Below are 27298 nucleotides of genomic sequence, written 5' to 3' on the forward strand. Positions count from 1 at the left end.
GGTGGGAAATCTTGTCTCAATATTGTTATAATTTGGTAAATATCAATAAATAACATTACCACAATTGCTAATTTTGCTACTATTAAAAACATTATTGGTATTGCTGTCTCTTGAAGGAAACTCGTTAGAGAATCAGTTTGAATGAATTTCCTCTCGGACGAAGGTTCGAATCCTCGTCACGGCCCTTGTGAAATTCTTCAACTGTGTTTACAATATAACATTAGTGGTATCGCTAGGCTCCCCCCACCCCCATCCCAAGAGACGAAGATATCCTCCTTGTTTTTCCTTATAGAACCTAAAGGAAAGTGCAGAAAGATCATTGGCCCAGAGAAGGCAGCCCTCAGTATGTCATCCCACACTCATACACGTCTCACCTACGCTTGAAACAACAACAATCCATCGTGAAAATTTAAAAAGCGTCGAGTAACTAAAAATGCAGGAGTGGCTGCCAGAGGCAAGCAGGGGACACGAAGACACAGGGTATAAAGCAATGGTACCCAACCACTTAAATCACCGGGGTTCGAACACCGACCCTGCCAGAAGCAAGGTCGGTGTAGATGGGCATCAACATGTGTGCGTGTGTGTGTGTGTGTGTGTGTGTGTGTGTGTGTGTGTGTGTGTGTGTGTGTGTGTGTGTGTGTGTGTGTGTGTGTGTGTGTGGCGGGTGGTACCCCAGGGAAGACACGGAGACTCCATCAGTGTGCTCCCGGGAGTGAGAGGGTGAGGGCGTCAAGTTCCGCGTCTCCGTCGCGACCGCTCGTTGGTCACTCGCGCGCAAGTTAAGAGAGTTTATTTCTCTGAGTTTATTCACGAAACCAGTGTCTTAAATTGTTGTTATTTATATATTTACGAACTACGTATATAGTGGATTGTTATAGAATTTCGGAAAATAAGTTCATATTTTGTGTTTACTAATGGTAAGTTGACTTTGGAAACTTTTGTTGTTTGAAATTTTCATTAAGTTCCGTCACGATACAAACATATATTGATTCAACTGAATATTTTATTTATTCAAATCGTCTTTAGTTTAATAAATCAGTTAAAAATTTTTATTTATTTACAATTAAAAAATATGTAGTGTAATTTTTTGGTTAAATTTGTATTTCTGACAAACATTTTCTTGAAGATAGAAGAAAAATTCTCGACATTCTAAAGTTTTTAGTCATACGAAATACAAGAAGTTTATTCTGTATTATATTGTCTGATTTATTAATTTTAAATACTTGGCCAATAGTTTTGTATTCTTAGAGAAACTAGAATTTTAGACTTAGGCCTATTTTATTGTATTTTTTTGTATTTTTTACAATGGTAGTTTGTACCACAATCTCCCCCCCCCCATAATACCTCCTTCCCTCTCACCACACCTCACTCTTCATATCTTCCTAACCTAACCAGCTATCTTGAGGTTATCTTGAGATGACTTCGGGGGCTTAGCGTCCCCGCGGCCCGGTCCTCGACCAGGCCTCCTTTTTTGTTACACACCCCTGCAGGAAGCAGCCCGTAGCAGCTGTCTAACTCCCAGGTACCTATTCACTGCTAGGTGAATAGGGGCATCAGGGTGAAAGAAATGCTGCCCATTTGTTTCCGTTCTCCACTTCCCCTCTGCTTGTACCATCTCTTCTCTGATGGTGGTATAAAATTGATTTAATTGACTGGAACACTATTTTACAAGGACCTAATGTTATGTTTGATAGCAAAAGCTTTTAAAGTCAAAGTGAAAATGTTAAAACTTGTTTACAAAAGGCATTTACATTTCTCAAACCAATGGCGTGCTTGACAAATCTTGAAATTATGAGAAAACATTCAGTCTTCAAATGCAATTCTCGAAGCATCATTTGACTACTGAATAAAAAGATTTACGAAGTTGAATAAATCCATGTACACACACACGCACACACACACACACACACACACACACATACACACACACACACGCCTGACATCAAATATATCGGCAGCAAATGTCAAATTAATTTATGCTCGTTTTCATTTTTTCCTCTCTAGCATTTTGCTTTACATGGGCACGGGGAAGATCACTTTAGTAGACGATTAATGCCCACTTGGGCACACGCTCTCGGGTAGATTGGCCCTCTGGAGCCCGTGTACAGCTGTATACGGTCTGTATACACAGCCCGTATACAGACCCCATTCAATACTCAACTTGTACAGAGTTCTCTCAATCTTCAGTTGTTCTCCCATCCTGGAGATCCAGGAGCTCTCTGTCGCATCCTGTTCTGACTCCAGTCTACTCCACTCCAATCGAGCCTCCCACTGGTTAGACCTCTCAAAAATCCAGAAATAATTCCCTGTGGTCGTCGATCAAATCTCCTCGCTACTCCCAGACATATTCACGTCACCCCGACACCTTACCGGCGACTTTTGACGGACTTCCTCACCTGTCACTGCACCTCACCTGTCACTGTAGCCTCCAGGGGCAAGCAGCAAGTCTCAGCTGGCCTCTAACCTCTCCACTATTATCCCTGTCCAAGACGTATCACATCTGACTCAGCATTAATCAGTTGTCGCCTTGCAACACCGTCGTCCCGTGCAGATATTGTAACCACGAGCTGCTCTGCAATTTGTCCAGTTCCATCAGTCAACATGCCCCTGTTTTTTTTCTGTTCGAATTCGTCTATTGCGCCATATCCCCCTTCCCCCTCCCCCCCCTGCCTGGCGCCTCAACCTCCTGCCACGTCTTCAGGTGTGTAACATTTTGCCCAGACACACCTGCTCAGATACACCTGCACTTGTCACTCAGCCCGCACTTTACTGTCACTTTACGTCGCAGAATTTGCTTAATGCTACTTAATAATACCTTTACACTTGAGGGTACTTTGTGAAGCGAGTCTTACGACTGACACTTACATTACCGGCCATCATAATAATATAACAATTTAAGTAACATCACTCGTGAAGCACAAAGTGTTGAATCTCCGTGTTGGCGAGGCCGAGGGCGGGGCACACCCATGACAAACAAGTCTCCACAATAGTAATTATAGCACGTCCGACTATGCTGATCACCTCCCACACACTCCTGGGGTTATCTTGAGGTTATCTTGAGATGATTTCGGGGCTTTAGTGTCCCCGCGGCCCGGTCCTCGACCAGGCCTCCACCCCCAGGAAGCAGCCCGTGACAGCTGACTAACACCCAGGTACCTATTTTACTGCTAGGTAACAGGGGCATAGGGTGAAAGAAACTTTGCCCAGTGTTTCTCGCCGGCGCCTGGGATCGAACCCAGGACCACAGGATCACAAGTCCCGCGTGCTGTCCGCTCGGCCGACCGGCTCCCTCGTTAGACCTCGAAAATAATTCCAGTGGAAACAAGGGAACAGGAACTTACCTCAAAATTAGTGGATTTCTGTCCCGCGAAGATCTGAAAATTCTTACCTGTAATGACAAGAAAGGTACATTAATAAACTTTAGTGAAATGCATTTATACACAAATTCTTATACACCATTATTATATGCAGACGATGAGTCACAATAACGAGACTAAATTATGTTGACCAGACCACACACTAGAAGGTGAAGGGACGACGACGTTTCGGTCCGTCCTGGACCATTCTCAAGTCGATCCATTCTCAAGTTGGTCGACTTGAGAATGGTTCAAGACGGACCGAAACGTCGTCGTCCCTTCACCTTCTAGTGTGTGGTCTGGTCAACAATATTATACAAAACCACAGAAACGATTACATTTTAATGAACATCTATATACCACTCAGGTGACTCTTTGAGATGAAGGAATTCCTTACCTTCGTCTTGAAGACGTAAGTGAGTGACCCAACACTGTCTGGGTCACACCCACGTACAGAAGTGGCGGAGTTTCCTGCCCTGTTCTCATCCTTTACTGACACCTCAACAGCACTTCTAAGTCCTTGTCAACACGTTCAAGTATGTTTATTGAGATAAGCAAGAAAGGGATAGAGTAGCTCAGGCTATTTCTACCCCCCCCCCTCCTTGTCAACTGTCGAACATTAGAACACTTGGTCGTTAGAATTGTAAACACTTGCTTCTCTTACCCCGGCACTCGTGATATTTAGTCACACTTAATATATTCCCACGACAGCCATCACAGAACAACCTACACTACCTCACATGACCCGGGGAAGTGAGAGGGGGTCAGAGGTCATCCTAACTAGTGAACTCGCTCGCTCATATCGCTCGAAGCCTCGATGTGGTTCATCACGGTTCGCTCTCCAAACACGGGCCAAAGGCTTCACTCATTTCCAATGTTCGAAGCGCATCTCGAACATTGGAAACAGTGCATAATATGAATAATAACAGTGCATAATATAATAAACATTGAACAGTGCATAATACTTCGTCCACGTAGCTGAAATACAAGTAATTCAGCCCAATCGCTTATGCAATAGCCAAATGCTCGTTAAAACAGTCGCCAAACCACCCGTTTATTTATTGATTTTTGTTTTGTTTACATTCTGTGACCACGCCACCCAGCGGCCGACCCCCAAGACGCGCTAATGTTAACAAGGCTGTTCATTCAATACAGGAATGTTCTCAAATGTAAATTAATATTATATATTAGTATATTGGTATATATTTAGGCATAAGTTAGGTTCTATTGGCGATTATTTGTATTTGTAGTACGTGGGTGAAGTTTTTTCAGCGTTGCAATTCGAACAGAGGTTGTCAGCGAAGCGCTTGTTCGAGAAATGTTCCAACGTTCGAATGTTCGAACGTAAAGCCCCGAAATCTCTGTTCGAGAGAGAGAGAGAGAGAGAGAGAGAGAGAGAGAGAGAGAGAGAGAGAGAGAGAGAGAGAGAGAGAGAGAGAGAGAGATCTTGATATATTACTCTAGATAATCAGCATTACCATGAAGATAACCAATCAGCAATATATCTTCAATTAAACTTTCTCTGGAGCGGTACTGTGGTCGCTTTAAGACATTAGTTCCGGTTGTGGGGGCTGACGTGAACACGGGTGATTTACTGGGTCGAATAACCAACAGCGAATAGCAACAGTGGGATGGATCAGGCACCATATACGGTGAGCTTGGAGTGTAAGGCAGTCTGAACACTGGACTGTTTAATGACTGGACTGTTCAAAGTGGCTTTACCGCTCTTGTTATGTAGTTAATATTTCGATAATTGAGTCGTTATGAGACCTGGAGCCCACACCACAACATGGACCGTTGTACCACACAACATGGACCGTTGTACCACACAACATGGACCGTTGTACCACACAACATGGACCGTTGTACCACACAACACGGACCGTTGTACCAGACAACACGGACCGTTGTACCAGACAACATGGACCGTTGTACCACACAACACGGACCGTTGTACCACACAACATGGACCATTGTACCACACAACACGGACCGTTGTACCACACAACACGGACCGTTGTACCACATAGCATGGACCATTGTACCACACAAGTGTCCACGTTTGGTACAATTAATTTTCTAGACCTTGAGAAAAGTGACGATCAAATCTGACTTCTAGAGGACAAAAAAACCCTCGAAACACACCACAGGTAAAGCACTGGCAACTATGGTCATGTAGACGCTCACTGAGAGCTGGGTAAAGAGAGGGGAGCAGAGTGGAGGAGTAAATAAAGAGGGGAATGGAATAAAAGGATAAAGGTTTAAGAGGTGGGGAGGGAGGAGATGAAGAAGGGGAGAGGGGTGATGGGGCTCTCAGGGAATGTGGGAGGGGGGGGGGTTATAGGAGGGACTCCTACGTGAGGAAGGTGGTGAGAGAGGTGAGGGGGCAGGTGAGAGAAGGGGGTGTAGAGGAAGGGACAAGAGTAGACGGCGGCGGCCAGCGCCCTCTCACAGCTCTCACGGAGAGATAGAGACAGAGAGAGAGAGAGAGTGAGTGAGTCTACACTCAACACATGAATATAAACACTCAGCTATCATGAAAGAGAATATAATGAGTAAGAGCACACGGGGTGTGATCTTGCCCGAGCCTTCCGTCAGGATTAGACAGATAACAGAGATAACGTCACTTCACCTCAGCGCCAACAGCCAGCAAACACTCTCAGCCTCCACCCACCGGACGACTGACTCCCTACACTGATATGGTCGCCCCAACGCGTTTACTGCCGGGAACACACCAGGAACGATTGACTGTCAATAATAGTCATTAGCTCGGTGTCTCCTGTGTGTGTGTGGCACATGTGATTAAATATATATTTATTATTTGGTTTTTAAAACTAAAATCTCTCTTCCGCCCTTCTTTTAACCGAGACTTGTGTGGTAGGGGCAGGTATGATAGGTGCAGGTGTGGTAGAGGCAGGTGTGGTAGGGGCAGGTGTTGTAGGGGCAGGTGTGGTAGGGGCAGGTGTTGTAGGGGCAGGTGTGGTAGGGGCAGGTGTTGTAGGGGCAGGTGTGGTAGGGGCAGTTGTTGTAGGGGCAGGTGTGGTAGGGGCAGGTGTTGTAGGGGCAGGTGTGGTAGGGGCAGTTGTTGTAGGGGCAGGTGTGGTAGGGGCAGGTGTGGTAGGGGCAGGTGTGGTAGGGGTAACACCATTAGGAATGATGCTGTTCTTCCTCATGAAAGAACAAGCTAAGAACTGTTTTCCTGTTTGCCTGACTGCTCTAGAATATCATTTATTTAATGAATATATTAAGAAAAATGCCTGCTTATAAAATCTGCGTTGTAGGAATGATCCCTAGGAATGATCTTCACTTGTTCCATGTTGGTACTCGTACATGTGTACACACACACACACGTGACTCCATACACAGTTTCAAGTGTAGATATGATAGAGCCCAATAGGCTTTGGATCCTATGCACCCTGTTGACTGACGGTTGAGAGGCGGGACCAAAGAGCCAGAGCTCGACCCCCGCAAGCACAAATAGGTGAGTATGTTAGACAGTCACATATGTAGGTATTCACAAGAGGGCGCTTCAGCGGAGGCAGAATTCCACTCTCAAATATATTACTGATCGACGATATAATATAATGATATTACAGAGAAGGAGTCCCGCCCTCCCGGACCCGTCCACAAGTATGACGGGTCTGGGGGACGGGGTTGACAGTAGATAAGGCTGTGCTTAGGCCTCCCGTCACCTCTAGGGACGACCACCATCTGTCCTATCTGTATGTCTGTCTCTCACTGGACGTAATTGACAGGCCGCTCTTATATCTAGGCCAGAGGTAACGCCACCACCACAATCACCAGCACAATCACCACCTCCACCAGCACAATCACCACCTCCACCACAATCACCACCACCACAATCACCACCACCACCACAATCACCACCACTACCACAATCACCTCCACCACCAAAATCACCACAATTACCACCACCACCACCTCCACCACCACAATCACCACCACCACCACTATCCAACCCAGTGGAAGAGGGAGCTAGAAGGGAAGACAGCAAATGAGGCGATGGACGAGGAAAGGTACCCGCTGGTTCAACAGTCAGTGGAGACGAGAGAAGGCAAGACTATAAAAACATGGAACAGGCACAGAGAAGATGGGACAGAGAACAACAGTGATGAGATGCAGAGAGTCACACATATGTACCCCCCGAGTCAGCAGGCAAGTCCAAATCCTACGGGTTCACCATAGCCCGTGCTACATGTACATTTCGTTCTGAGTAGCTAAATTTTAAACAACAACAACAACAGCAGACAAGCTGAGGAGAATTTTGTAAAGGCCATTGTGGTAAAATTTAAGTGATCAATGGAATCTGTTGCATAGACTCATAAGGAATAAGACAACAGTAGGAGACCACGTGATCAGGAGAAAAGGTTATCTTGAGATGATTTCGGGGCTTTTAGTGTCCCCGCGGCCCGGTCCTCGACCAGGCCTCCACCCCCAGGAAGCAACCCGTGACAGCTGACTAACACCCAGGTACCTATTTACTGCTAAAAACATGGAACAGAAACACGGAGGAGAAACTCTCACAGAGAACGACAATGAAGCAGAGTCACAATAACGTGGCTAAAGTATGTTGACCAGACCACACACTAGAAGGTGAAGGGACGACGACGACGTTTTGGTCCGTCCTGGACCATTCTCAAGGATCGACTTGAGAATGGTCCAGGACGGACCGAAACGTCGTCGTCCCTTCACCTTCTAGTGAGTAGTCTGGTGAATTAGACTGTATCTTCCTAGTCTGTCAAAACCTTTCCAGACAGTGTGTGATCAAAGGCTGGTGGTGCAAGATGGAATAACTGGGTAAAGGAGTACCGGCAGGACGGAAAACTGAGGATCACAGTCACAAGTGAGGTCTCAAGTTGGATGGACGTGACACGTAGGATTCCTCAGGGTTCCTCAGGGTTCATCAGGGTTGGGATCGTTGATAATTGATGTGAATGACCTGCCCGAGATAGTGAGCTAATATATGTTAACGTTTATACGCGACGCGAAGCTAATGAATTGGCCAAGAGTGAAGCCAACTGAACTACCGAGACCCAATGTAACGTAATAGATACAAGCCCAGCAGGCGGGGCCCCAGGAGCTGGACCTCACTCCAAGGTAGTTACAGATAGGCAAGCTCCACCACCTCCATCTTTACTACCATCACCACCACCACCACAACCACCACCACTACTACCAACACCACCACCACTACCAGCATCACCACCATCATCTTCCCACTCAAATGTACATATCCAGATCTCTCTGAGACTGTCGTCGACGCTACAATCTCGTCGCACGCCCATGTTCGTGTCGCCGCACGTCCGCACGCCCATGTTCGTGTCGGCGCATGCCCGCCTGCGACACACACACATCCCCGCGGTCATAACTCATTAGCGATGGCTTTCTGTATCTGTTCTCTGTCCTTGTTGACCAAACGATGCTCGAACTCTCGTGTGAGTCACCGTGCTGTTGGTGCTGGCGAGCTGCTGCTGCTGCTGCTGCTCATTACAGAGAAGGAACGGGCGGGGAGGGGGGGGGGGTTGCTCGAGTATAAACATTGTGTTATCGTAATATCAGGAGAAGCTCACGCTGCCATCACTGGACAAACACAGCACGCTAGTCACATCTCCCGTCCACGCCCACGCACACCTCTCTTGCCTACCCATCACTTCTACCTACCTATCGGCTCTTGCCTACCCGTTGGTATTGACCAATCAGAATACGGGGGACTGCGGGCTTGTTCTTTGTGCCCTGTTTGCTGGCATAGTTATACCTGTTGTGCTATCATTTAACTGTTTCCACCTTCAAAGTCCTTGTCGAATCTGGACCCACAAGACCCGCCCCTATGAGATCTGCCCTTACCACACCTGCACCTACCACACCTGCCCCTACAACACCTGCCCTTATTACACCTGCCCCTACGACACCTGCCCCTACCACACCTGCACCTACCACACCTGCCCCTACCACACCTGCCCCTACCACACCTGCCCCTACCACACCTGCCTCTAATATGACCCAAAGACCTGGTCAACCCATCCTCCTGCATACATAGTACTTTTAGTAACTATATGCGCCAACGTCCATATATTGACGTATTGGACAATTACTAAAATTTGGTACTATTCACTTCTATAGAATCTGGAAAATACCAACACCAAACTTAAATATTCCTAGGCCTAGTATAGTACATATATGTACTATATTAGGCCCCTAGATAGTATGTATTAGGCCTTAGGAAGGTTAGGTTAGGTGAGGTTTTTATCAGCAACATTAATACAAAACTTGTCCAAATTCAATAGTACCGATTTCTACTTTCTAAATGTACATTACATCAATATGTAGGATGGTACATATACAGGAGGATGGGATGGGTTTGGTGTGGCACTGTAGTTAAGAACGACTATCAACCTCTGGAGGGTCATTAAGGGCCACTACAACAATTTACTGACCAACCAGCAAGTATAGTTTAGTCCTGAATATAACCCAGTACTTAAGTACTCTCTCTTAGTGCATATATATCCCCTGTGATCGTAAGATATCTTACACTATCTTTTGTTTTCTCAGATGACGAGGGCGACATCTGGCGAGTGAGAGGTCAAGTCTCAGCGAACCGCGAACCTCAGGTTGATTCAAGCGAAATATTCAGGGCCCTAAATAGGAAAATTGGAAGAGTTGAAGTGGAATAGGATCACAGTTACCTGTGCTGTCAGTGAAGACTAGTAAGCAGTGCCGGAGCCCAATGTTCGGAGCGTGATGAAAGGAAGACAGACATAATGAACCGTCAAGTGAAGCAGTGAAGCCCCGAACATACAGTCTCAAGGCTTCATGTTGGACCTGAGGCGAAGGTGTACTGGGAGTGTGTGAAGCTGTACTGGAGAGTGTGTGAAGGTGTACCGGGCGTGAGTGAAGCTGTACCGGGCGTGGGTGAAGCTGTACCGGGCGTAGGTGAAGCTGTACCGGGCGTAGGTGAAGCTGTACCGGGCGTAGGTGAAGCTGTACCGGGCGTAGGTGAAGCTGTACCGAGCGTGGGTGAAGCTGTACCGGGTGTGGGTGAAGCTGTACCGGGCGTAGGTGAAGCTGTACCGGGCGTGGGTGTATGTGGGAGTGTGAGAGAGACGCAGCATCCAGGCAGATGATGGTGTGAGGGAGACACCACCAAAATGGACACTCTACGTCAACTTCTACTGCTCTCCTCTCTGACTCTGCTTCCCGCCTCCGGCCTCCACACTGGTGAGAAACACTTTGCTTTTCATTCGTGGTAGACTTTTTACTTTTAGATTATAATATGTCTTAGTTATCAGCAGTGTGTCTGGGACATATTGGATGACCCGTGACCACCAGCATAGACCTTGTTACTGAACAACTAAGGGTACTCTAACAACTGCAGGATGAGCGAATTGTTCCTTCAGCACGCTGGGATGCATCTATCCCATGCCGGGATGCCTCTATCCCATGCTGGGACGCCTCTATCCCATGCCGGGACGCCTCTATCCCATGCTGGGACGCCTCTATCCCATGCCGGGACGCCTCTATCCCATGCTGGGACGCTTCGATCCCATGCTGGGACGCCTCTATCCCATGCCAGGACGCCTCTCTCCCATGCTGGGACGCCTCTATCCCATGCTGGGACGCCCCTATCCCATGCTGGGACGCCTCTATCCCTGAAAGAGAACAGCTGCCGTGCTGAGGAGGTGGTTAAGGTGACAGTAATTAACACAGGTGAACAAGACGGTCCGGCAGGTGTTGAGACGGCCGTCTCTACACCTGCCGGAGAGACAGTATTCCTGGCGCTTATCTCGCTCGTCGTCTCGTGTATTCATCTGGCTTTCTTGCGCATAAATCCGCTGAAAAAGAGCCAAGCTCAAGAGCTGGAGCCTAACAAGGTGAAGGACTGTAGCGGGTAATGGCGCCGATAGTCAACCACTGACACTAACGGCAACTAAAGAAGGAAGTTGACGACCAACACGAGCCGTAAGATTCACGTGTTTGGCCGCTGCGTCCTCCTCCGAGGCGACGATGCTTACAGGAGCGGAGGGTAGCTACACGCCAGGGCCGTCACGCTGATGGGGACACGGGCCTCTACCGCACCTGCCGGCCCGTGTTCCCACACTCTTGACAATGTCCCACAGTCCACGGCGCGCCCCCCTCTACCTGGGTCCTGGCCCAGGTAGAGGACGGTGTTGGGTTACCTGCTTATACACACACACACACACACACACACACACACACACACACACACACACACACACACACACACACACACACACACAGGGGGGTCCTCGTAGCCTGGTGGATAGCGCGCAGGACTCGTAATTCTGTGGCGCGGGTTCGATTCCCGCACGAGGCAGAAACAAATGGGCAAAGTTTCTTTCACCCTAAGTGCCCCTGTTACCTAGCAGTAAATAGGTACCTGGGAGTTAGTCAGCTGTCACGGGCTGCTTCCTGGGGTGTGTGTGTGTGTGTGTGTGTGTGGTGTGGGTAAAAAAAAAAAAAAATAGTAGTTAGTAAACAGTTGATTGACAGTTGAGAGGCGGGCCGAAAGAGCAAAGCTCAACCCCCGCAAAAACACAACTAGTAAACACACACACACACACACACACACACCACACACCAGGCTGTGGTGGAGGCTGACTCCATACACAGTTTCAAGTGTTGATATGATAGAGCCCAGTAGGCTCAGGAACCTGTACACCAGTTGATTGACGGTTGAGAGGCGGGACCAAAGAGCCAGAGCTCAACCCCCGCAAGCACAATTAGGTGAGTACACACACACACACACACACACACACACACACACACACACACACACACACACACACACACACACACACACACACATATCCTCATCCTACTAGACAAATTTGCTGGAATTCTATAATAAGATGAAACAAATCAAATAAGATAGAGAAGGACGGACAGAAGCCACATGCCTCGACTGTCAGAAACCATTCGAAATTGTCCCGTAAGAGAGACTCTTACTCAAACTAGAGAAGCAAGCTGGTGTATCTGTAAGGTGGGTCAGAGAGTACCTCTCAGGAAGGAAGCAGAGGGTTAGAGTGAAAGCAGAGATACCAGAGTGGAGTACCACAAGGGTTGCTTCTAGCGCGCATTCTGTTGCTAATATATACAAAGACCTGACAAGAAATTGGCTCCTTTATATCAGTGTTTTTTGATGATGCAAAACTAGTGAGGGGGAGTCGGGGACAGATTTCGATACGTTGCAAAAGGCTGTGGACACGCTCCAGAAGTGGTCTGAATTTATGGCTGTTAGAGTTTAACCCAGCCAAATGCAAAGTTATGAGGATTGTTGACTAAACCACACACTAGAAAGTGAAGGTTTCGGTCCGTCCTGGACCATTCTCAAGTCGATTGTGAGAAGCATTCACAATCGACTTGAGAATGGTGTGTATATATATACAGGCGATCGTAATACTGAAGAATTAGAAGTTTGAGTTGGTCAGCTTGACCATGTGACCGGGTCCTCCAGAGATGCATGCGAAATAAGCCAACAAATTTAACACTGTGACCTACAATATTGGTAAATCCTAGCGAGTGGGGCTGACTACAGGATTCGGACCAGTGTCACTCAAGTACAGACCAGTGTCACTCAACTACAGACCAGTGTCACTCAACTACAGACCAGTGTCACTCAACTACAGACCAGTGTCACTCAACTACAGGCCAGTGTCACTCAACTACAGACCAGTGTCACTCAACTACAGGCCAGTGTCACTCAACTACAGACCAGTGTCACTCAACTACAGACCAGTGTCACTCAACTACAGACCAGTGTCACTCAACTGCAGACCAGTGTCACTCAACTACAGACCAGTGTCACTCAACTACAGGCCAGTATCACTCAACTACAGACCAGTGTCACTCAACTGCAGACCAGTGTCACTCCCAAACATCCTCTGCGAGGTACTCTAAGGAATAATGGATAAGACAAGTTAAACACCTCAAAAGACACAAGCATGTAAACAGCCTCCAACATGGCTTTAGATAAAGAGAATCATGCCTAACGAACCTTTTGAAGTTCTATGATAAAGCTACACAAATTACACACAAGACAGAGACGGTTGGGCAGACTGGGGATTTAGGGACTACCAGAACTTCCTTGACACAGTTCCGCAGAAAGGACATCTACAAAAGGTTGAGTTGAAGAGGTTCGTCCTACAGTCACAACAACTTGAACAACCTGTAGAGGTAACTAGCAGCCACGTGTGAACGAGGCCAGTGTCGCCAGCAGCCTCTACAGCTCTCGTTACCAATGCTGGCATCCCAGGCAGGCTTCTGGCGCCACGGTTAATGAGACTCTTACTTTTTCACCGTGTGTTTAGGGTAATTAATTGGCTTGTGGACCATGACGCGGTATTCCAATCCGCTTGTCATGTGATTAACTTTACTGGCAAGAAATGTCTATAGTGATTTATGCAACTGGCTTCACAGCTGTGTGTGTGGGGGGGATCTAGCACCTGTCTCTATAACATGCTCGTCGCTGACTGGTTGGCTCAAGTGATTGAGGGAAAGAGAGACATGGGGTTTACCTCCCTAGCGAGGCTTCGTACACCTGCGATGCTCTGAGCCTGAGTAACGTGACACAGGTGTTCTTGTCTCAGTAAGACACTTTCGGGAAAGTGACGTTCTCCGGTTTTGTAGTGTCGTGGTTCAGGCGCTCGGTACTCGACTGCCGTTGTGCTGGTTCGGGTTTGAGTTTACACATCACGAAATTAATATAGTTTCCAATACTAATTAGTAGTCATCTTGGTCATCAAAGTTTCTTGGGATGATCAGGAATTATACAACTTTCAATAATAATGATGATTGCAGATAATGAATTATACTATAGAATGGTTTTTCTCTTTGATCGAGGTTGGAGGCCAGATGTTAGGGGCTAGCCTCACCCAACTTTTCAAGACGATACATGGGTGGTATCGGAGTGTCAAAGACCAGTCAGGGTCGGCCCCAGTGATCCCCCATGTAAGAAATATGGGTTCTTATGTTTTCATGAATTCTGAAATTGGAAATTTGTTTTAGTGGAGGGAGAAGGGTGATGCTGGGGAAGAGGAGAGAAAGGTGGAGAGTGTGTGAGATGGTAATGGAGAGGTTGAATTAACTAAATGCATTTGAATGTCATAACTACAAAAGCTTTCAACAAATTAGAAGTGATACGGAATGAAGGCGCAGTGGTTGCTCTTGCTGCCACAGTACACACCAGTGTCAGCACCGAGGAGCAGGGACTGAAGAACTGTGCCAATCAGACAGACAGGCAGATACACAGACAGAAACTATTCATAACTTAAGACAATAGAAACAGTTCTGGTTTGACTGCACATCACTGTAAATCAAACATTTGTATACGTAAATTGAAAAGCATATAGTATTAAGTTTGTGTTAATATATATTGGTAAAACTGTGTGTAGTGAAAGGGGAGGAAATACCCAATATATGAATGTATTAAAAATCTAATTTTCGGATGTAATCTACTTTTTCAGCGTACCGTATACTGTGTTGAACACTGTACACGGTACCCTGGAAAAAAAAATATGTAGGCTACCCTCGAAAATTTGGGTTTCAATACACTCACACATATTTTTGGTCTTTCCTTCACTTTTAGTACACTACAGTATTATAATAAGTTTCTCCACATTGTGTAGTAGTAGTAGTAGTAATAGTAATAGTAAGAACAGTAGTCAACACGACCTTTCGTATCAGCCGTCTGAGATGTAGCCTCTTCGGCGCGTCTCAGAGATGAATTATTTCATGCGTCCGATAGGCCAGAGAGTGTTGCCAACACGCTGTCTTTCAATTCCATCTGAGTAAACATTCTAACTTTATCAAACTGAACATAACTTTTAAATGCAACTTAACTATCACTGGAATCCCAGCTTATCTACACACTACCTCCGTCTAAGTACCGTACGCAACGTATGGATACTATCTCACACAAACATAACTCATCAAGAAAACAGACAAATAGCAAGAAGATGTTCTCGTCTCACCTATACTGTTCCAAACACTAAGGTCTGACAGGCAGAGAAAACACGCCCTAAGACTTGAACTTACAGTTTTAAGCAAATTATGTTTAAAAGCTGATGCCTGTATATAGTTAGCACTAAAGATCCACTAGCCAGGGCGACGGTAATTGCCAGGCCCAAATTGGGGGCATCATTACCTGTGGCAGGTAACGGCTGTTAGTGTCTCCCAGACGCCATCTTGTCTTCCAAGAATGATGGTACCGTCCACGATACCTGCAGGTACTGGCCACTCTGGAGGATGTGTTGACCAGTCCTGAGTGCTGACACATGCAGGCTGTTAGCAGGACCTGGGGCATGATCCTTCACATATTATTGTATGTCCAGTCATTAGACCTCACCTGTTGGTATGAGGTACCTGGAGCCTTAACACCTGCCTGTATGAGGTACCTGGAGCCTTAACACCTGCTGGTATGAGGTACCTGGAGCCTTAACACCTACCAGTATGAGGTACCTGGAGCCTTAACACCTACCAGTATGAGGTACCTGGAGCCTTAACACCTGCCAGTATGAGGTACCTGGAGCCTTAACACCTGCCAGTATGAGGTACCTGGAAGCCTTAGCAATTTATCCACTCCCGTGTTATTAAGAATATCCTCACAATTCATCCAAAGTAATTCGTGTCTTCAGCCCTGTCTCCAAAGCAGTAATGATGTAAGGGAGGGTAGAAATAGCCTAAACTACTCTATCCCTTTGAGATGTATTTCTTTCTTGTCTCAATAAACATACTTGATGTATGACATTATTCCTACCGGTGGGACGATGTAACACGCTGCTTTACTTCCTTCCTCGCGAAGTTAAGACATCTCGGGAGCTTTAGTGTCTAGTTTATATCTCCTACATGTGTGTGTGTGGCCATATTGCCACCTTTGTTTACACGAGAATGCGGGCCGCTACGTTTGGCAAGTGTTGCCGAGTGAGTTGTAGCGCCAACTGTAGCGCTACAGTTGGACCATTCACTACAACTGTAGTTGTAGTGTTGTAGCGGGTATCTAGCTTGTTTTGCTGGGTTGTAGAGGGTATCTAGCGTGTTTTGCTGGGTTGTAGAGGGTATCTAGCGTGTTTTGCTGGGTTGTAGCGGGTATCTAGCTTGTTTTGCTGGGTTGTAGAGGGTATCTAGCGTGTTTTGCTGGATTGTAGCGAGTATCTAGCGTGTTTTGCTGGGTTGTAGCGGGTATCTAGCGTGTTTTGCTGGGTTGTAGCGGGTATCTAGCTTGTTTTGCTGGGTTGTAGAGGGTATCTAGCGTGTTTTGCTGGATTGTAGCGGGTATCTAGCGTGTTTTGCTGGATTGTAGCGAGTATCTAGCGTGTTTTGCTGGGTTGTAGCGGGTATCTAGCGTGTTTTGATGGGTTGTAGCGGGTATCTAGCGTGTTTTGATGGGTTGTAGCGGGTATCTAGCGTGTTTTGCTGACGGGTATAGCGTGTGGAAGTAACCTGGTGCCGCCCTTCATCCTCAGGTCAGTGCGAAGCCGCCCTGGGCATGCAGTCCTTCGCCATCCCTGACGAGCGGCTCTCAGCGTCCTCATACTTCGACGCCGCTGTCAACGCCGTCTACGGCAGGTGAGACGGAAACAACGCTCTCCTGGCGTTGGTGTTCACATTTCTCCTCTTGGGGTAATTTATTTTGGTTATATATGTTATTTAAGACGTGAACTTGAGAGAAACAGAAGGTAGACGCGCTGTTTTGGGTGCGTCAACACCGTACCTCGTACGATAGCTCCCGTAGACGCGCTGTTTTGGGTGTGCGTCAACACCGTGTCTCGTACGATAGCTCCCGGTAACACCTCTCCCGTAACTCATTGTTTACACTTTTGTCTGATTTTTAATAACCAAAATTCCAACCCTGTGTCTTCACAGAGCCCATGTGGAGGCCGGAGGCGGAGCCTGGTGCCCTCGGGAGATGATCCACGGAGAAGGGCAAGAGTTCCTGGAGGTGGACCTCGGGGTTCTTCACGTCATTACGAAGGTGGAGGTCCAGGGCAGGTTCGGTAACGGCCAGGGGAAGGAGTTCGCGAGGCACTACAAACTGCAGCTCTGGCGGCCAGGACTCGACCACTGGGTCACCTTCACTGACGGTCGAGGCCAAGAGGTGAGGACTGGCTACAAGCCTGGGCGCGCAGCCATGTTGAACATTATGTGAACACATACAGCGTGCTTCTTTCTCGTCAAGTTCAATAGTTAGATGCTTGTTACCTTGAAGGTCAGGAACACAGAACATTGGTTGTACTGTTTATAGTACAACCAATATATTTATATAGTTAACAAAATAGTTATATTTATAAAAAAAAATAGTTATATTTTTTATAGTTAACATTTTACTGTACACAGAACATTGTTTACAAAGAACATTATATTTACAGAGAATTCTGTTATTAACATCTATGATTCTACGTACTCTTTACAAGATTTGGCATTTATTTTTGAGTAAATTTGGGAATTTACTCAATGTTATCTCGTTATCATAGTAAAGTTTTCAGTCAGATTTAACCCGCCACCCCCTCGTTAAACCCGTCACCCTTGGATTAACCTGCCAGCCATGATTTAACCGGCCAGCGTTGTTTGATGACATGACAACCTCAGCGAGTAGCCCTCTCGTGACAAGCGCCTCTCTAAGCCTGTCCTCAGCATCACGCCTCCGTGAGTGTGTCTCACGATAACAGGAACCGTTAACGTTGCTTGACGTGCTTCTATAAGTCTCGGGCAACACAGCTTAAGGTGACAGGAGAATGGTGACGCGTGGGATTAAACAACGAGGAAACGGTATACGGCCGTTGATAACTCTTTGTCAATCAAAACAACGGTGAATACCTGTTTATCTGTTGGTAAACAGGTGATCAGTGAGAGCATGTGAGGACTCACCTGTCTCTCTCTCTCCTGCAGCTGCTGGAGGGTAACACCAACACGTACCTGGCCAAGACCTCGCAGCTGAGTCCACCCGTTATAGCGGCCAGGGTCAGGTTCCTGCCCTATAGCGACCACCCCAGGACCGTCTGTATGAGGGTTGAGCTCTACGGCTGCCAGTACTCAGGTGAGTACACACTCACTCTCTCTTTAGCTCTCTCTCTCTCGTTATCTCTTTATCTCTCACTCTCTCTCTTTATCTCTCTCCCTCTCTCCCTCTCTCTCTCTCTCTCTCTCTCTCTCTCTCTCTCTCTCTCTCTCTCTCTCTCTCTCTCTCTCTCACTCCCAATGTACAAATGATATGTATAAAAAGTGCGTTATTAAACATGAAAAAATTAGATCAACTCAACATTTTTTATGTTTATAATAAAGAAGGAATTTAGAAAACATAAACATATATATATATAATATGTGCACCTATATGCATTATTTAACTGTTCTCAAATCCACTATGTTGTCGGGTGGAGCAGAGGGCATTGTGTCGTACAGTATGCCGGACGGAGACCCGAGGGGCGGCGACGCGGCTCTGACCGACCTGACGTACGACGGGACGCGCACGGACGGGTTCCTCTCCGGGGGCCTGGGTCAGCTGACTGACGGGGAGATGGGTCACACTAACTTCAGAGTGGACGCCCTGGGCATGGGAAGAGGTGAGTGAAGCTTGGAGTAATTGTTGGATTCTCTGGTAAACTGGTTTATCATTGTCGGAGCTGTGGGAGACGTTTAGGTTTCTCGAGGTTCGATTTATTAGTAGCGAGGTTGTTCTTAAGGTCACTCGTCCAGTTGCTGGCCAGATATGGCAGTGCTTAACCTGGCTGATCAAGCTACACACACACACACACACACACACACACACACACACACACACACACACACACACACACACACCTGTTGATTGACGGTTGAGAGGCGGGACCAAAGAGCCAGAGCTCAACCCCCGCAAACACAACTAGGTGAGTACACACACACACACACACACACACACACACACACACACACACACACACACACACACACACACACACACACACACACACACACACACATACAAACACATACAAACTTGAGAGGCAGGCAGGAGTAAGCGGAAAGGCCCTAGTATGGGTGAAGAACTACCTAACAGGAAGGAGCCAGAGGGTAATGGTAAGGGGCGAAAAGTCGGACTGGCGAACAGTAACAAGTGGAGTACCTCAAGGATCGGTGCTGGGACCAATCCTCTTTCTAATTTACGTAAATGATATGTTTACAGGAGTGGAATCATACATGTCAATGTTTGCAGATGACGCAAAATTAATGAGAAGAGTTGTGACAGACGAGGATTGTAGGATCCTCCAAGAGGACTTAAACAGGCTGCAGAGATGGTCAGGGAAATGGCTACTGGAGTTTAACACCAGTAAATGTAAAGTTATGGAAATGGGATCAGGTGACAGGAGACCAAAGGGACAGTACACAATGAAGGGGAACAGCCTACCTGTAACGATTCGAGAAAGAGACCTGGGAGTGGATGTGACACCTAATCTAACTCCTGAGGCACATATAAATAGGATAACGACAGCAGCGTACTCTACACTGGCGAAAATTAGAACTTCATTCAGAAACCTAAATGAGGAAGCTTTTAGGGCACTTTACACTGCCTACGTGAGACCCGTCTTAGAGTATGCCGCGCCATCATGGAGCCCCCACCTGAAGAAACACATAAAGAAACTGGAGAAGGTTCAGAGGTTTGCGACGAGGCTTGTCCCAGAGTTACGAGGGATGGGATATGAAGAGCGGCTGAAGGAACTGAACCTAACGACACTAGAGAAAAGAAGGGAGAGAGGAGATATGATAGGGACATATAAAATACTCAGGGGAATTGATAAAGTGGAAATAGATGAAATGTTCACACGTAATAATAACAGAACGAGGGGACATGGGTGGAAACTGGAAACTCAGATGAGTCACAGAGATGTTAGGAAGTTTTCTTTTAGCGTGAGAGTAGTAGAAAAATGGAATGCACTTGGGGAACAGGTTGTGGAAGCAAATACTATTCATACTTTTAAAACTAGGTATGATAGGGAAATGGGACAGGAGTCATTGCTGTAAACAACCGATAGCTAGAAAGGCGGGATCCAAGAGTCAATGCTCGATCCTGCAAGCACGTATAGGTGAGTATAGGTGAGTACACACACACACACACACACACACACATAGCACCTACCTAAATAACTCGCGTCTATGTATTGTGAATTTTTTTTTCTACAGCAATTCAACATGGTGGGTTTAACGTGAGTAATATTGGGTCATTGTCCCGCGGGTCAGGAAAGTTAGTGACCTGAGGCGGCCTCACTCACCGCCTGCCTCGCTATATTGACCTTTAGAGGTCATGACCTTCACACCTGAGGTCACGGAAATGAACGTCATTAATTTTTTTTAATCCGAGTTCAATTCCTGATATTCTTCACTTTAGTGTTATAACTTGTGATAGTATAATGTTGCGTTACACGAACAGTTTTTGATGTGGATATTAATGTTATGTGTCACTATATGTAGACTGTATTATGAACACATATAACAAAATATTAATTTTAAAACTGGGTTATTGGTACGTAAACAGACAGATTATGTCCCGTCATGTGACAGGAAGTCAGACTGTTATAGTGTTATTAAAACAGTGTTCCTGTTTATGTGACGGAGAAAGTAATTTCTACTTGCAGGATATGAGTGGATTGGCTGGAAGAACACGACTCGACACGGCCAGCCAGTCGAGATCACCTTCCAGTTCGACTCCATCAGGAACCTCTCCGCCGTTCACATCTACGCCAACAATCTCTTCACTAAGGACGCTCAGGTAAGTCAACTGGCTAATTGGAGACGAGGAGTCACAATAACGTGGCTGAAATATGTTGACCAAACCACACACTAGAAATTGAAGGGACGACGACGTTTCGGTCCGTCCTGGACCATTCTCAAGTCGAAACGTCGTCGTCTCTTCAATTTCTCTTTCAATTTTCTTCAATTTCTGTGTGGTTTGGTCAACTGGTTAATTAGCTTCACTAACAATGTATATATATATTAAGGGTCTTAACTCTCTCATGAACATCTTCGTCTACATGTAATTCCTATAAGAGCAAATTTAAACATTGCGATGTATACACTATACTACACACTTTTGTTCATTGCGATGTGATTAAGATTTGAAAAGAAGAATGAATATTGTAAATAATGAAAATTCTTACAATGCAGAGTAGCAAAAGACAATCATTGTCGCCAACTTTGCTGTCTTGTGCACAACAAATTATTTAGAATACACATTGAGTATTTAGGTAACATGTATTAATAATTGTTAACACATACTTAATATCAAAATACAACATGTCAGCAGGTTATAAAGTACAATAAATCTGTGTATTACAAACATTAATATAGGTGTATTACGCTTTTTTTTTGTTTTTACTGTTTTGTAAGCGCACATGTGCAGCGGCTCAGAGGTGTGTTTGTGTACTGTGCAGGTGTTCTCCCATGCACGGGTGCTGTTCAGCGTGGGAGGAGAGCGCTTCCACTCCCAGGCCGCGGTGGAGTACGAGTACATGGTCGACCGCATCTTTGAGAACGCTCGGAACGTCACTATCAGACTCCGTAACACCGTGGCCAAGTACGTCAAGTTGGAGCTCTACTTCGCCCTCAAGTGGATCATGATCTCCGAAGTCTCGTTCGATTCGGGTAAGAATTAAGGTTAAGTTGACCCTCAAACAAATAAGTACCATTGTTAAACAGTATATCCAGTCACTGTACGTCACATTAGCTCGTCACTGCATTAGGCAGTGATGTGGTGGAGGCTGACTCCATATACAGTATCAAGTGTAGATATGATAGAGCCCAGTAGGCTCAGGAACCTGTACACCTGTTGATTGACAGTTGAGAGGCGGGGACCAAAGAGCCAAAGCTCAACCCCCCCGCAAGTACAACTAGATGGGTACAACAACTAGGTGATTGATTACATGTTAACAGCAGTTCATTGAAGAAACGTCACTAATATTCTCTTATCGTTGCCTCCTTCCAGTTCCATGTCACTGCAACTTGACGGAGGAGGAGATTATGGCGCCCGTGGCAACTGAGAAGATGAATGAGGAGAGATTTGTAGAAGAGCGCACCCACGTGGTCCCGGCCCAAGAGACTCCGGCTCTACTGCTGGGCGGCGTCATATGTCTTGCCTTAATATTTGGCATGTTGCCTGTGGCCCTCGGGGTAAAGTATTACCACAAGTGGCTCTCAAGGAAGTCCAATAAGAAATCGCCATTATCTTCCGAAACTGGCATGGACTCCAGAAAGGTTTCCATGAAAATGAAAGATTTGCACATCAATGTAAATCTTTCGCCTGTATCCAATGGATATGCTAAGGCGAAGGGAAAGTTGTACGGGCATGTGACGATGGACGAGGAGACTACAGCCATGTACCAGGAACCCTTTAAGGGACCCATACACAACCCAGGCTACTACACGCTGGGACACACCGTCACGACCTCAGAGATGCCGCTCAAGTGTCCGCTACCCACCGACACCGATGATTCTGTAGACTACGCCATCCCGGATGTAAACATGACGCCGCCTCCGCCATTTTCTGAGGTTTATGCTCCACCTCCGCCCGTACCACTGACGCAACCTCCGGCAACCTTGCCTACAGTGTGCGGTCTCAGAGACCCGCCTCTGGTTCCGCCTGTCCCGACTCTTCCCCCACCTCCTGATCAAGAGTACTACACTGCGCCGCTCTTGTGTCAACCCTCAAACATTCAAGGCGTGACAGGAACTGTCATTTATGCTGTGGCGGATGACACCGGCCTTGGTAAGGATCGCAGGGTGCCAGAGGTGCCTCGAACTCATATTCGTGTTGTGGAAAACTTGGGGGAAGGAGTGTTTGGTGTGGTGCAGCTGTGTGAGGTGAAGGATGCTGCTGGGGTCGGGTGTCGGAGATTGGCCATGAAAAGTTTAAAAGTTGGTGCAAGTGAAGGTGCCAAAGATGACTTTAGAAAAGAGTGTCGCCTTCTTAGCCGAGTTGATAACCCAAACATTGTGAAGGTGCTGGGTGTTGTGAGTACTTCTGAGCCGCTCTGTGTGTTGCTGGAGTACACGGACTACGGCGACCTTTACCAGTTCCTTCGTGTACACTTGACGGAAGGTGTATCCACTCTTCCGTTCACTACGACTCCTGCAACGATAAGTGAGCCACCAGTCTTAAGCTACGGTGCACTTATATATATTGTGACGCAGATCGCATCAGGGATGAAGTACCTGGAGGCACTCAACGTCGTCCACCGAGACCTGGCGACACGGAACTGTCTAGTCGGCAGCGGACTCACTCTCAAGATTACAGACTTCGGAATGAGTAGACCTTTATACACCAGCGACTATTACCGTCTGAGTGGCAGCCGCGCTCTCCTGCCCATCAGATGGATGGCGTGGGAGTCGATCCTGCAGGGACGGTTTTCTACCAAGAGCGACGTGTGGGCGTTCGGAGTGACGTTGTGGGAGATTTTAATGATGGGTCGCCGCCAGCCTTACGACGAACTGAGCGACGATGGTGTCTTGGAGAACGTAGCCCACTGCTACCACGGCGACGGGTCGGGCATGATAGTGCTGCCTCAGCCACCACTCTGCCCCCGTGACCTGTACGAGATGATGACCGCCTGCTGGAGACCAAACGATCGCCAGCGACCTCCCTTCTGGGAGATCCTCATGTTTCTCCAGCGTAAGAACCTCGGCTACACGCTCGACTATCTCCAGTGACGAGGAGTGATTTGTATCGAACAATTGTTAATTCGCCAAAAAGCCATGAAGTCTTCAATTCAATAAGAAATTTGGTAACGGTGCTCCAGTTGTAAGTGGACATGGCCCCGGCTAACGCCTTGATAACGACCGCTCAAACTTCTTCACAACATTGGCAATAAACTTCACACTAAGAATATAGATTACAATTTTAAATCCAATATTGCATGAAATAGAAATTACGAGGCCGAAAAATAGGAGAAGCAAATATAATTCAATCTTCGCTCTCGTCATGAACGCTGACACATGTGGCACGAAACATGTGGCACGAAACATGTGGCACGAAACATGTGGCACGAAACATATGACACGAAACATGTGGCACGAAACATGTGACACGGAACATGTGACACGGAACATGTGACACGAAACATGTGCCACGAAACATGTGACACAGAACATGTGACACGGAACATGTGACACGGAAACTACCAATAAACTGTCCAGCTAAAGACCTGAGATCCTGTGTGAATTTATGACTTCAAATTATATTTCAAGATTCTGTATTTTTGTGTAGTGTTGCCTCAGGAGGCTTCTTCCAGGGTGTTGACAACACTTACACACTTACACACTTACACACACACACATGACTGGTCGGTGTCACAAAGGTGTTCGTCACACACACCTGCCTCGCAGTAATCCACCAGTGTCTCCCTCAGTGTAATTGGATACATAATTCCTGCATAATAACCGTTCAAAAGTGAACATGGAAGTGTGTGTATGTGTCTTGACAAGCAGTTCACACTCCAGGAACGAACCATATGTATCATTGTGTTGTGATGTATATAGTTATAACGAAGTGGGCATTATAGTGATCAATATATGCATCTATGGCTCTAGATGCATATATATAATGTGCATAATCTCATATATATTGAGACATAGTGTCATATAGTCCTCATGTATATAGCTGAAAATTATGTATTATTATATCGGGCCAACAAGGCAATTAGTTACTTACTCTTTGGCTTGCTAGATTAGGTAGTGTATATAGCTCTCTCTTAACTATCTGGCCAGGCGACCAAGCTCACACACCTGTAAATATTGATTGGTTTGACGTAATTATTAGTTGACTTGAGTGCCGTTGTTCATAGCAGCTGAGATATTACACACTTTGTGGATCTTTTAATGTGTGCTTTCTCTGTCTCTGTCTCTCTCTCTCTCTCTCTCTCTCTCTCTCTCTCTCTCTCTCTCTCTCTCTCTCTCTCTCTCTCTCTCTCTCTCTCTCTCTCTCTCTCTCTCCCTCTCCTACGCTGCATACCATTAGAGTGAGAATTACCTCTGCTACACAAGATATTTATCAAAACTAAGTCTATCAGATTCTATTTATTTAACTTGTATAAATGTATATCTGTGGCTGTCGACCGTGTGTAGGCCTTCACTTGTCTGTGTACATGATGTGCACATGTACACATGTTTGTGTACATGTGCATATGTTTCATCACGTGTAAACCTGCCTACATGCAAATGTGTACATATATAGCTGTCATCCATGTACAAATGATTGCACATACCTTATTACATGTGTACATATCAAGATGCACATGTGTAACATGTATAGCTTCGAGTGTACATGAGTGCACATACATAACATATGGAGGCATATATTATACAGTACATGTATGTACACACACACATGCTTACATGTATATACCTTGTTGTGCAGCCGTATACATGTTGACCCATGAGTGTGACTCACGTTACACATGTGGGACACACATGCACGAGCACCTGTGACAGGTGTGTGGTATGAAGCAGAACGTAACATATCACCCATGTTTTCCAAGAAAACTTATTGATATATTTGTAAATAAAATCCATTTTTGCAAAAATTTTGTTTCGTATATCCATAAAAATATAAGATACTGCATTGACACACAATATATGCGTCCTAAACTTGCAAAATAGAGCTGTATTGGTGCGAGTAATATTTCAGCTTGTGTAGAATAGGCTTAGTGAAGTGTATATGTACCATGAGCACATACAACATGTACCATGAGCACATACAACATGTACCATGAGCACATACAACATGTACCATGAGCACATACAACATGTACCATGAGCACATACAACATGTACCATGAGCACATACAACATGTAACATGAGCACATACAACATGTACCATGAGCACATACAACATGTAACATGAGCACATACAACATGTACCATGAGCACATACAACATGTAACATGAGCACATACAACATGTAACATGAGCACATACAACATGTAACATGAGCACATACAACATGTACCATGAGCACATACAACATGTACCATAAGCACATACAACATGTAACATGAGCACATACAACATGTAACATGAGCACATACAACATGTACCATGAGCACATACAACATGTACCATGAGCACATACAGAGAACAATGTATGAACGACAAAGACTCATAACTTTTAAACTTTCATGCATCCAATTGAAATATTGCTGGAACAAATGCTGAATTTTGCAAGATGGAATTAAGATTCCTAAAGGAAGTGCATTATTTCTCTGCTGGGTTTTGATTGCTATGTAGACCTGCAGGCCGCGACCAACAACAGTGTAACCGGTCAAGTTATCACCAATAAAATCTGGCTTCGGACTTTGTTGCTGTAGTACAAGAACTCTCGAAACTGGCAAAAGGTAAGATAACTGATAATGTACAAAGTATGTTATTAAGGCTTTACTGACCAAGCAACATGTATATTTTGCCCTTATCATTGACCTAAAGCAAGCGCTCAGTGTATGTATACAAGCAGTGTCATACACTCTGAGTGTATATGTCTTCTCAGAAGCAGCCAAGCATATTTCCTACTTGCGTTCGTCCTATCGCTGACATCAGGGGCAGTAGGGACTGGTGACAAGCCGCAGGCACGCGGATGCAGCTTGGCGCGCGCGTGAGCTGGGACAATTATCAACAGGAAGCACTAAGCCAGTTTGGCTACACACCACTCAGAAAGCAGGCTACACACCCCCCATAAACCAGGCTACACACCCCCCATAAACCAGGCTACACACCACTCATAAACCAGGCTACACACCACTCATAAACCAGGCTACACACCCCCCATAAACCAGGCTACACACCACTCATAAACCAGGCTACACACCCCCCATAAACCAGGCTACACCCCCCCATAAACCAGGCTACACACCACTCATAAACCAGGCTATACACCACCCATAAACCAGGCTAC

The 27298-nt window shown here is 46.1% G+C and overlaps 1 protein-coding gene across 1 annotated transcript; it reads left to right on the top strand.

Annotated features, from left to right (window-relative positions):
* The first annotated feature begins 712 nt into the window (after window positions 1-712).
* LOC123760364 (discoidin domain-containing receptor 2) lies at window positions 713-25933 on the top strand. Its single transcript, XM_045746007.2, has 9 exons — window positions 713-917; window positions 9927-10592; window positions 16856-16958; window positions 17256-17487; window positions 18279-18426; window positions 18770-18949; window positions 20996-21129; window positions 21791-22001; window positions 22342-25933. The coding sequence occupies exons 2-9, from the start codon at window positions 10523-10525 to the stop codon at window positions 24060-24062; spliced, it is 2799 nt and encodes a 932-aa protein (XP_045601963.2). The 5' UTR covers window positions 713-917; window positions 9927-10522; the 3' UTR covers window positions 24063-25933.
* The last annotated feature ends 1365 nt before the right edge of the window (window positions 25934-27298 follow it).

The sequence above is a fragment of the Procambarus clarkii genome, chromosome 39, assembly GCF_040958095.1.
Source record: "Procambarus clarkii isolate CNS0578487 chromosome 39, FALCON_Pclarkii_2.0, whole genome shotgun sequence".
Taxonomy (NCBI): Eukaryota; Metazoa; Arthropoda; class Malacostraca; order Decapoda; family Cambaridae; genus Procambarus; species Procambarus clarkii.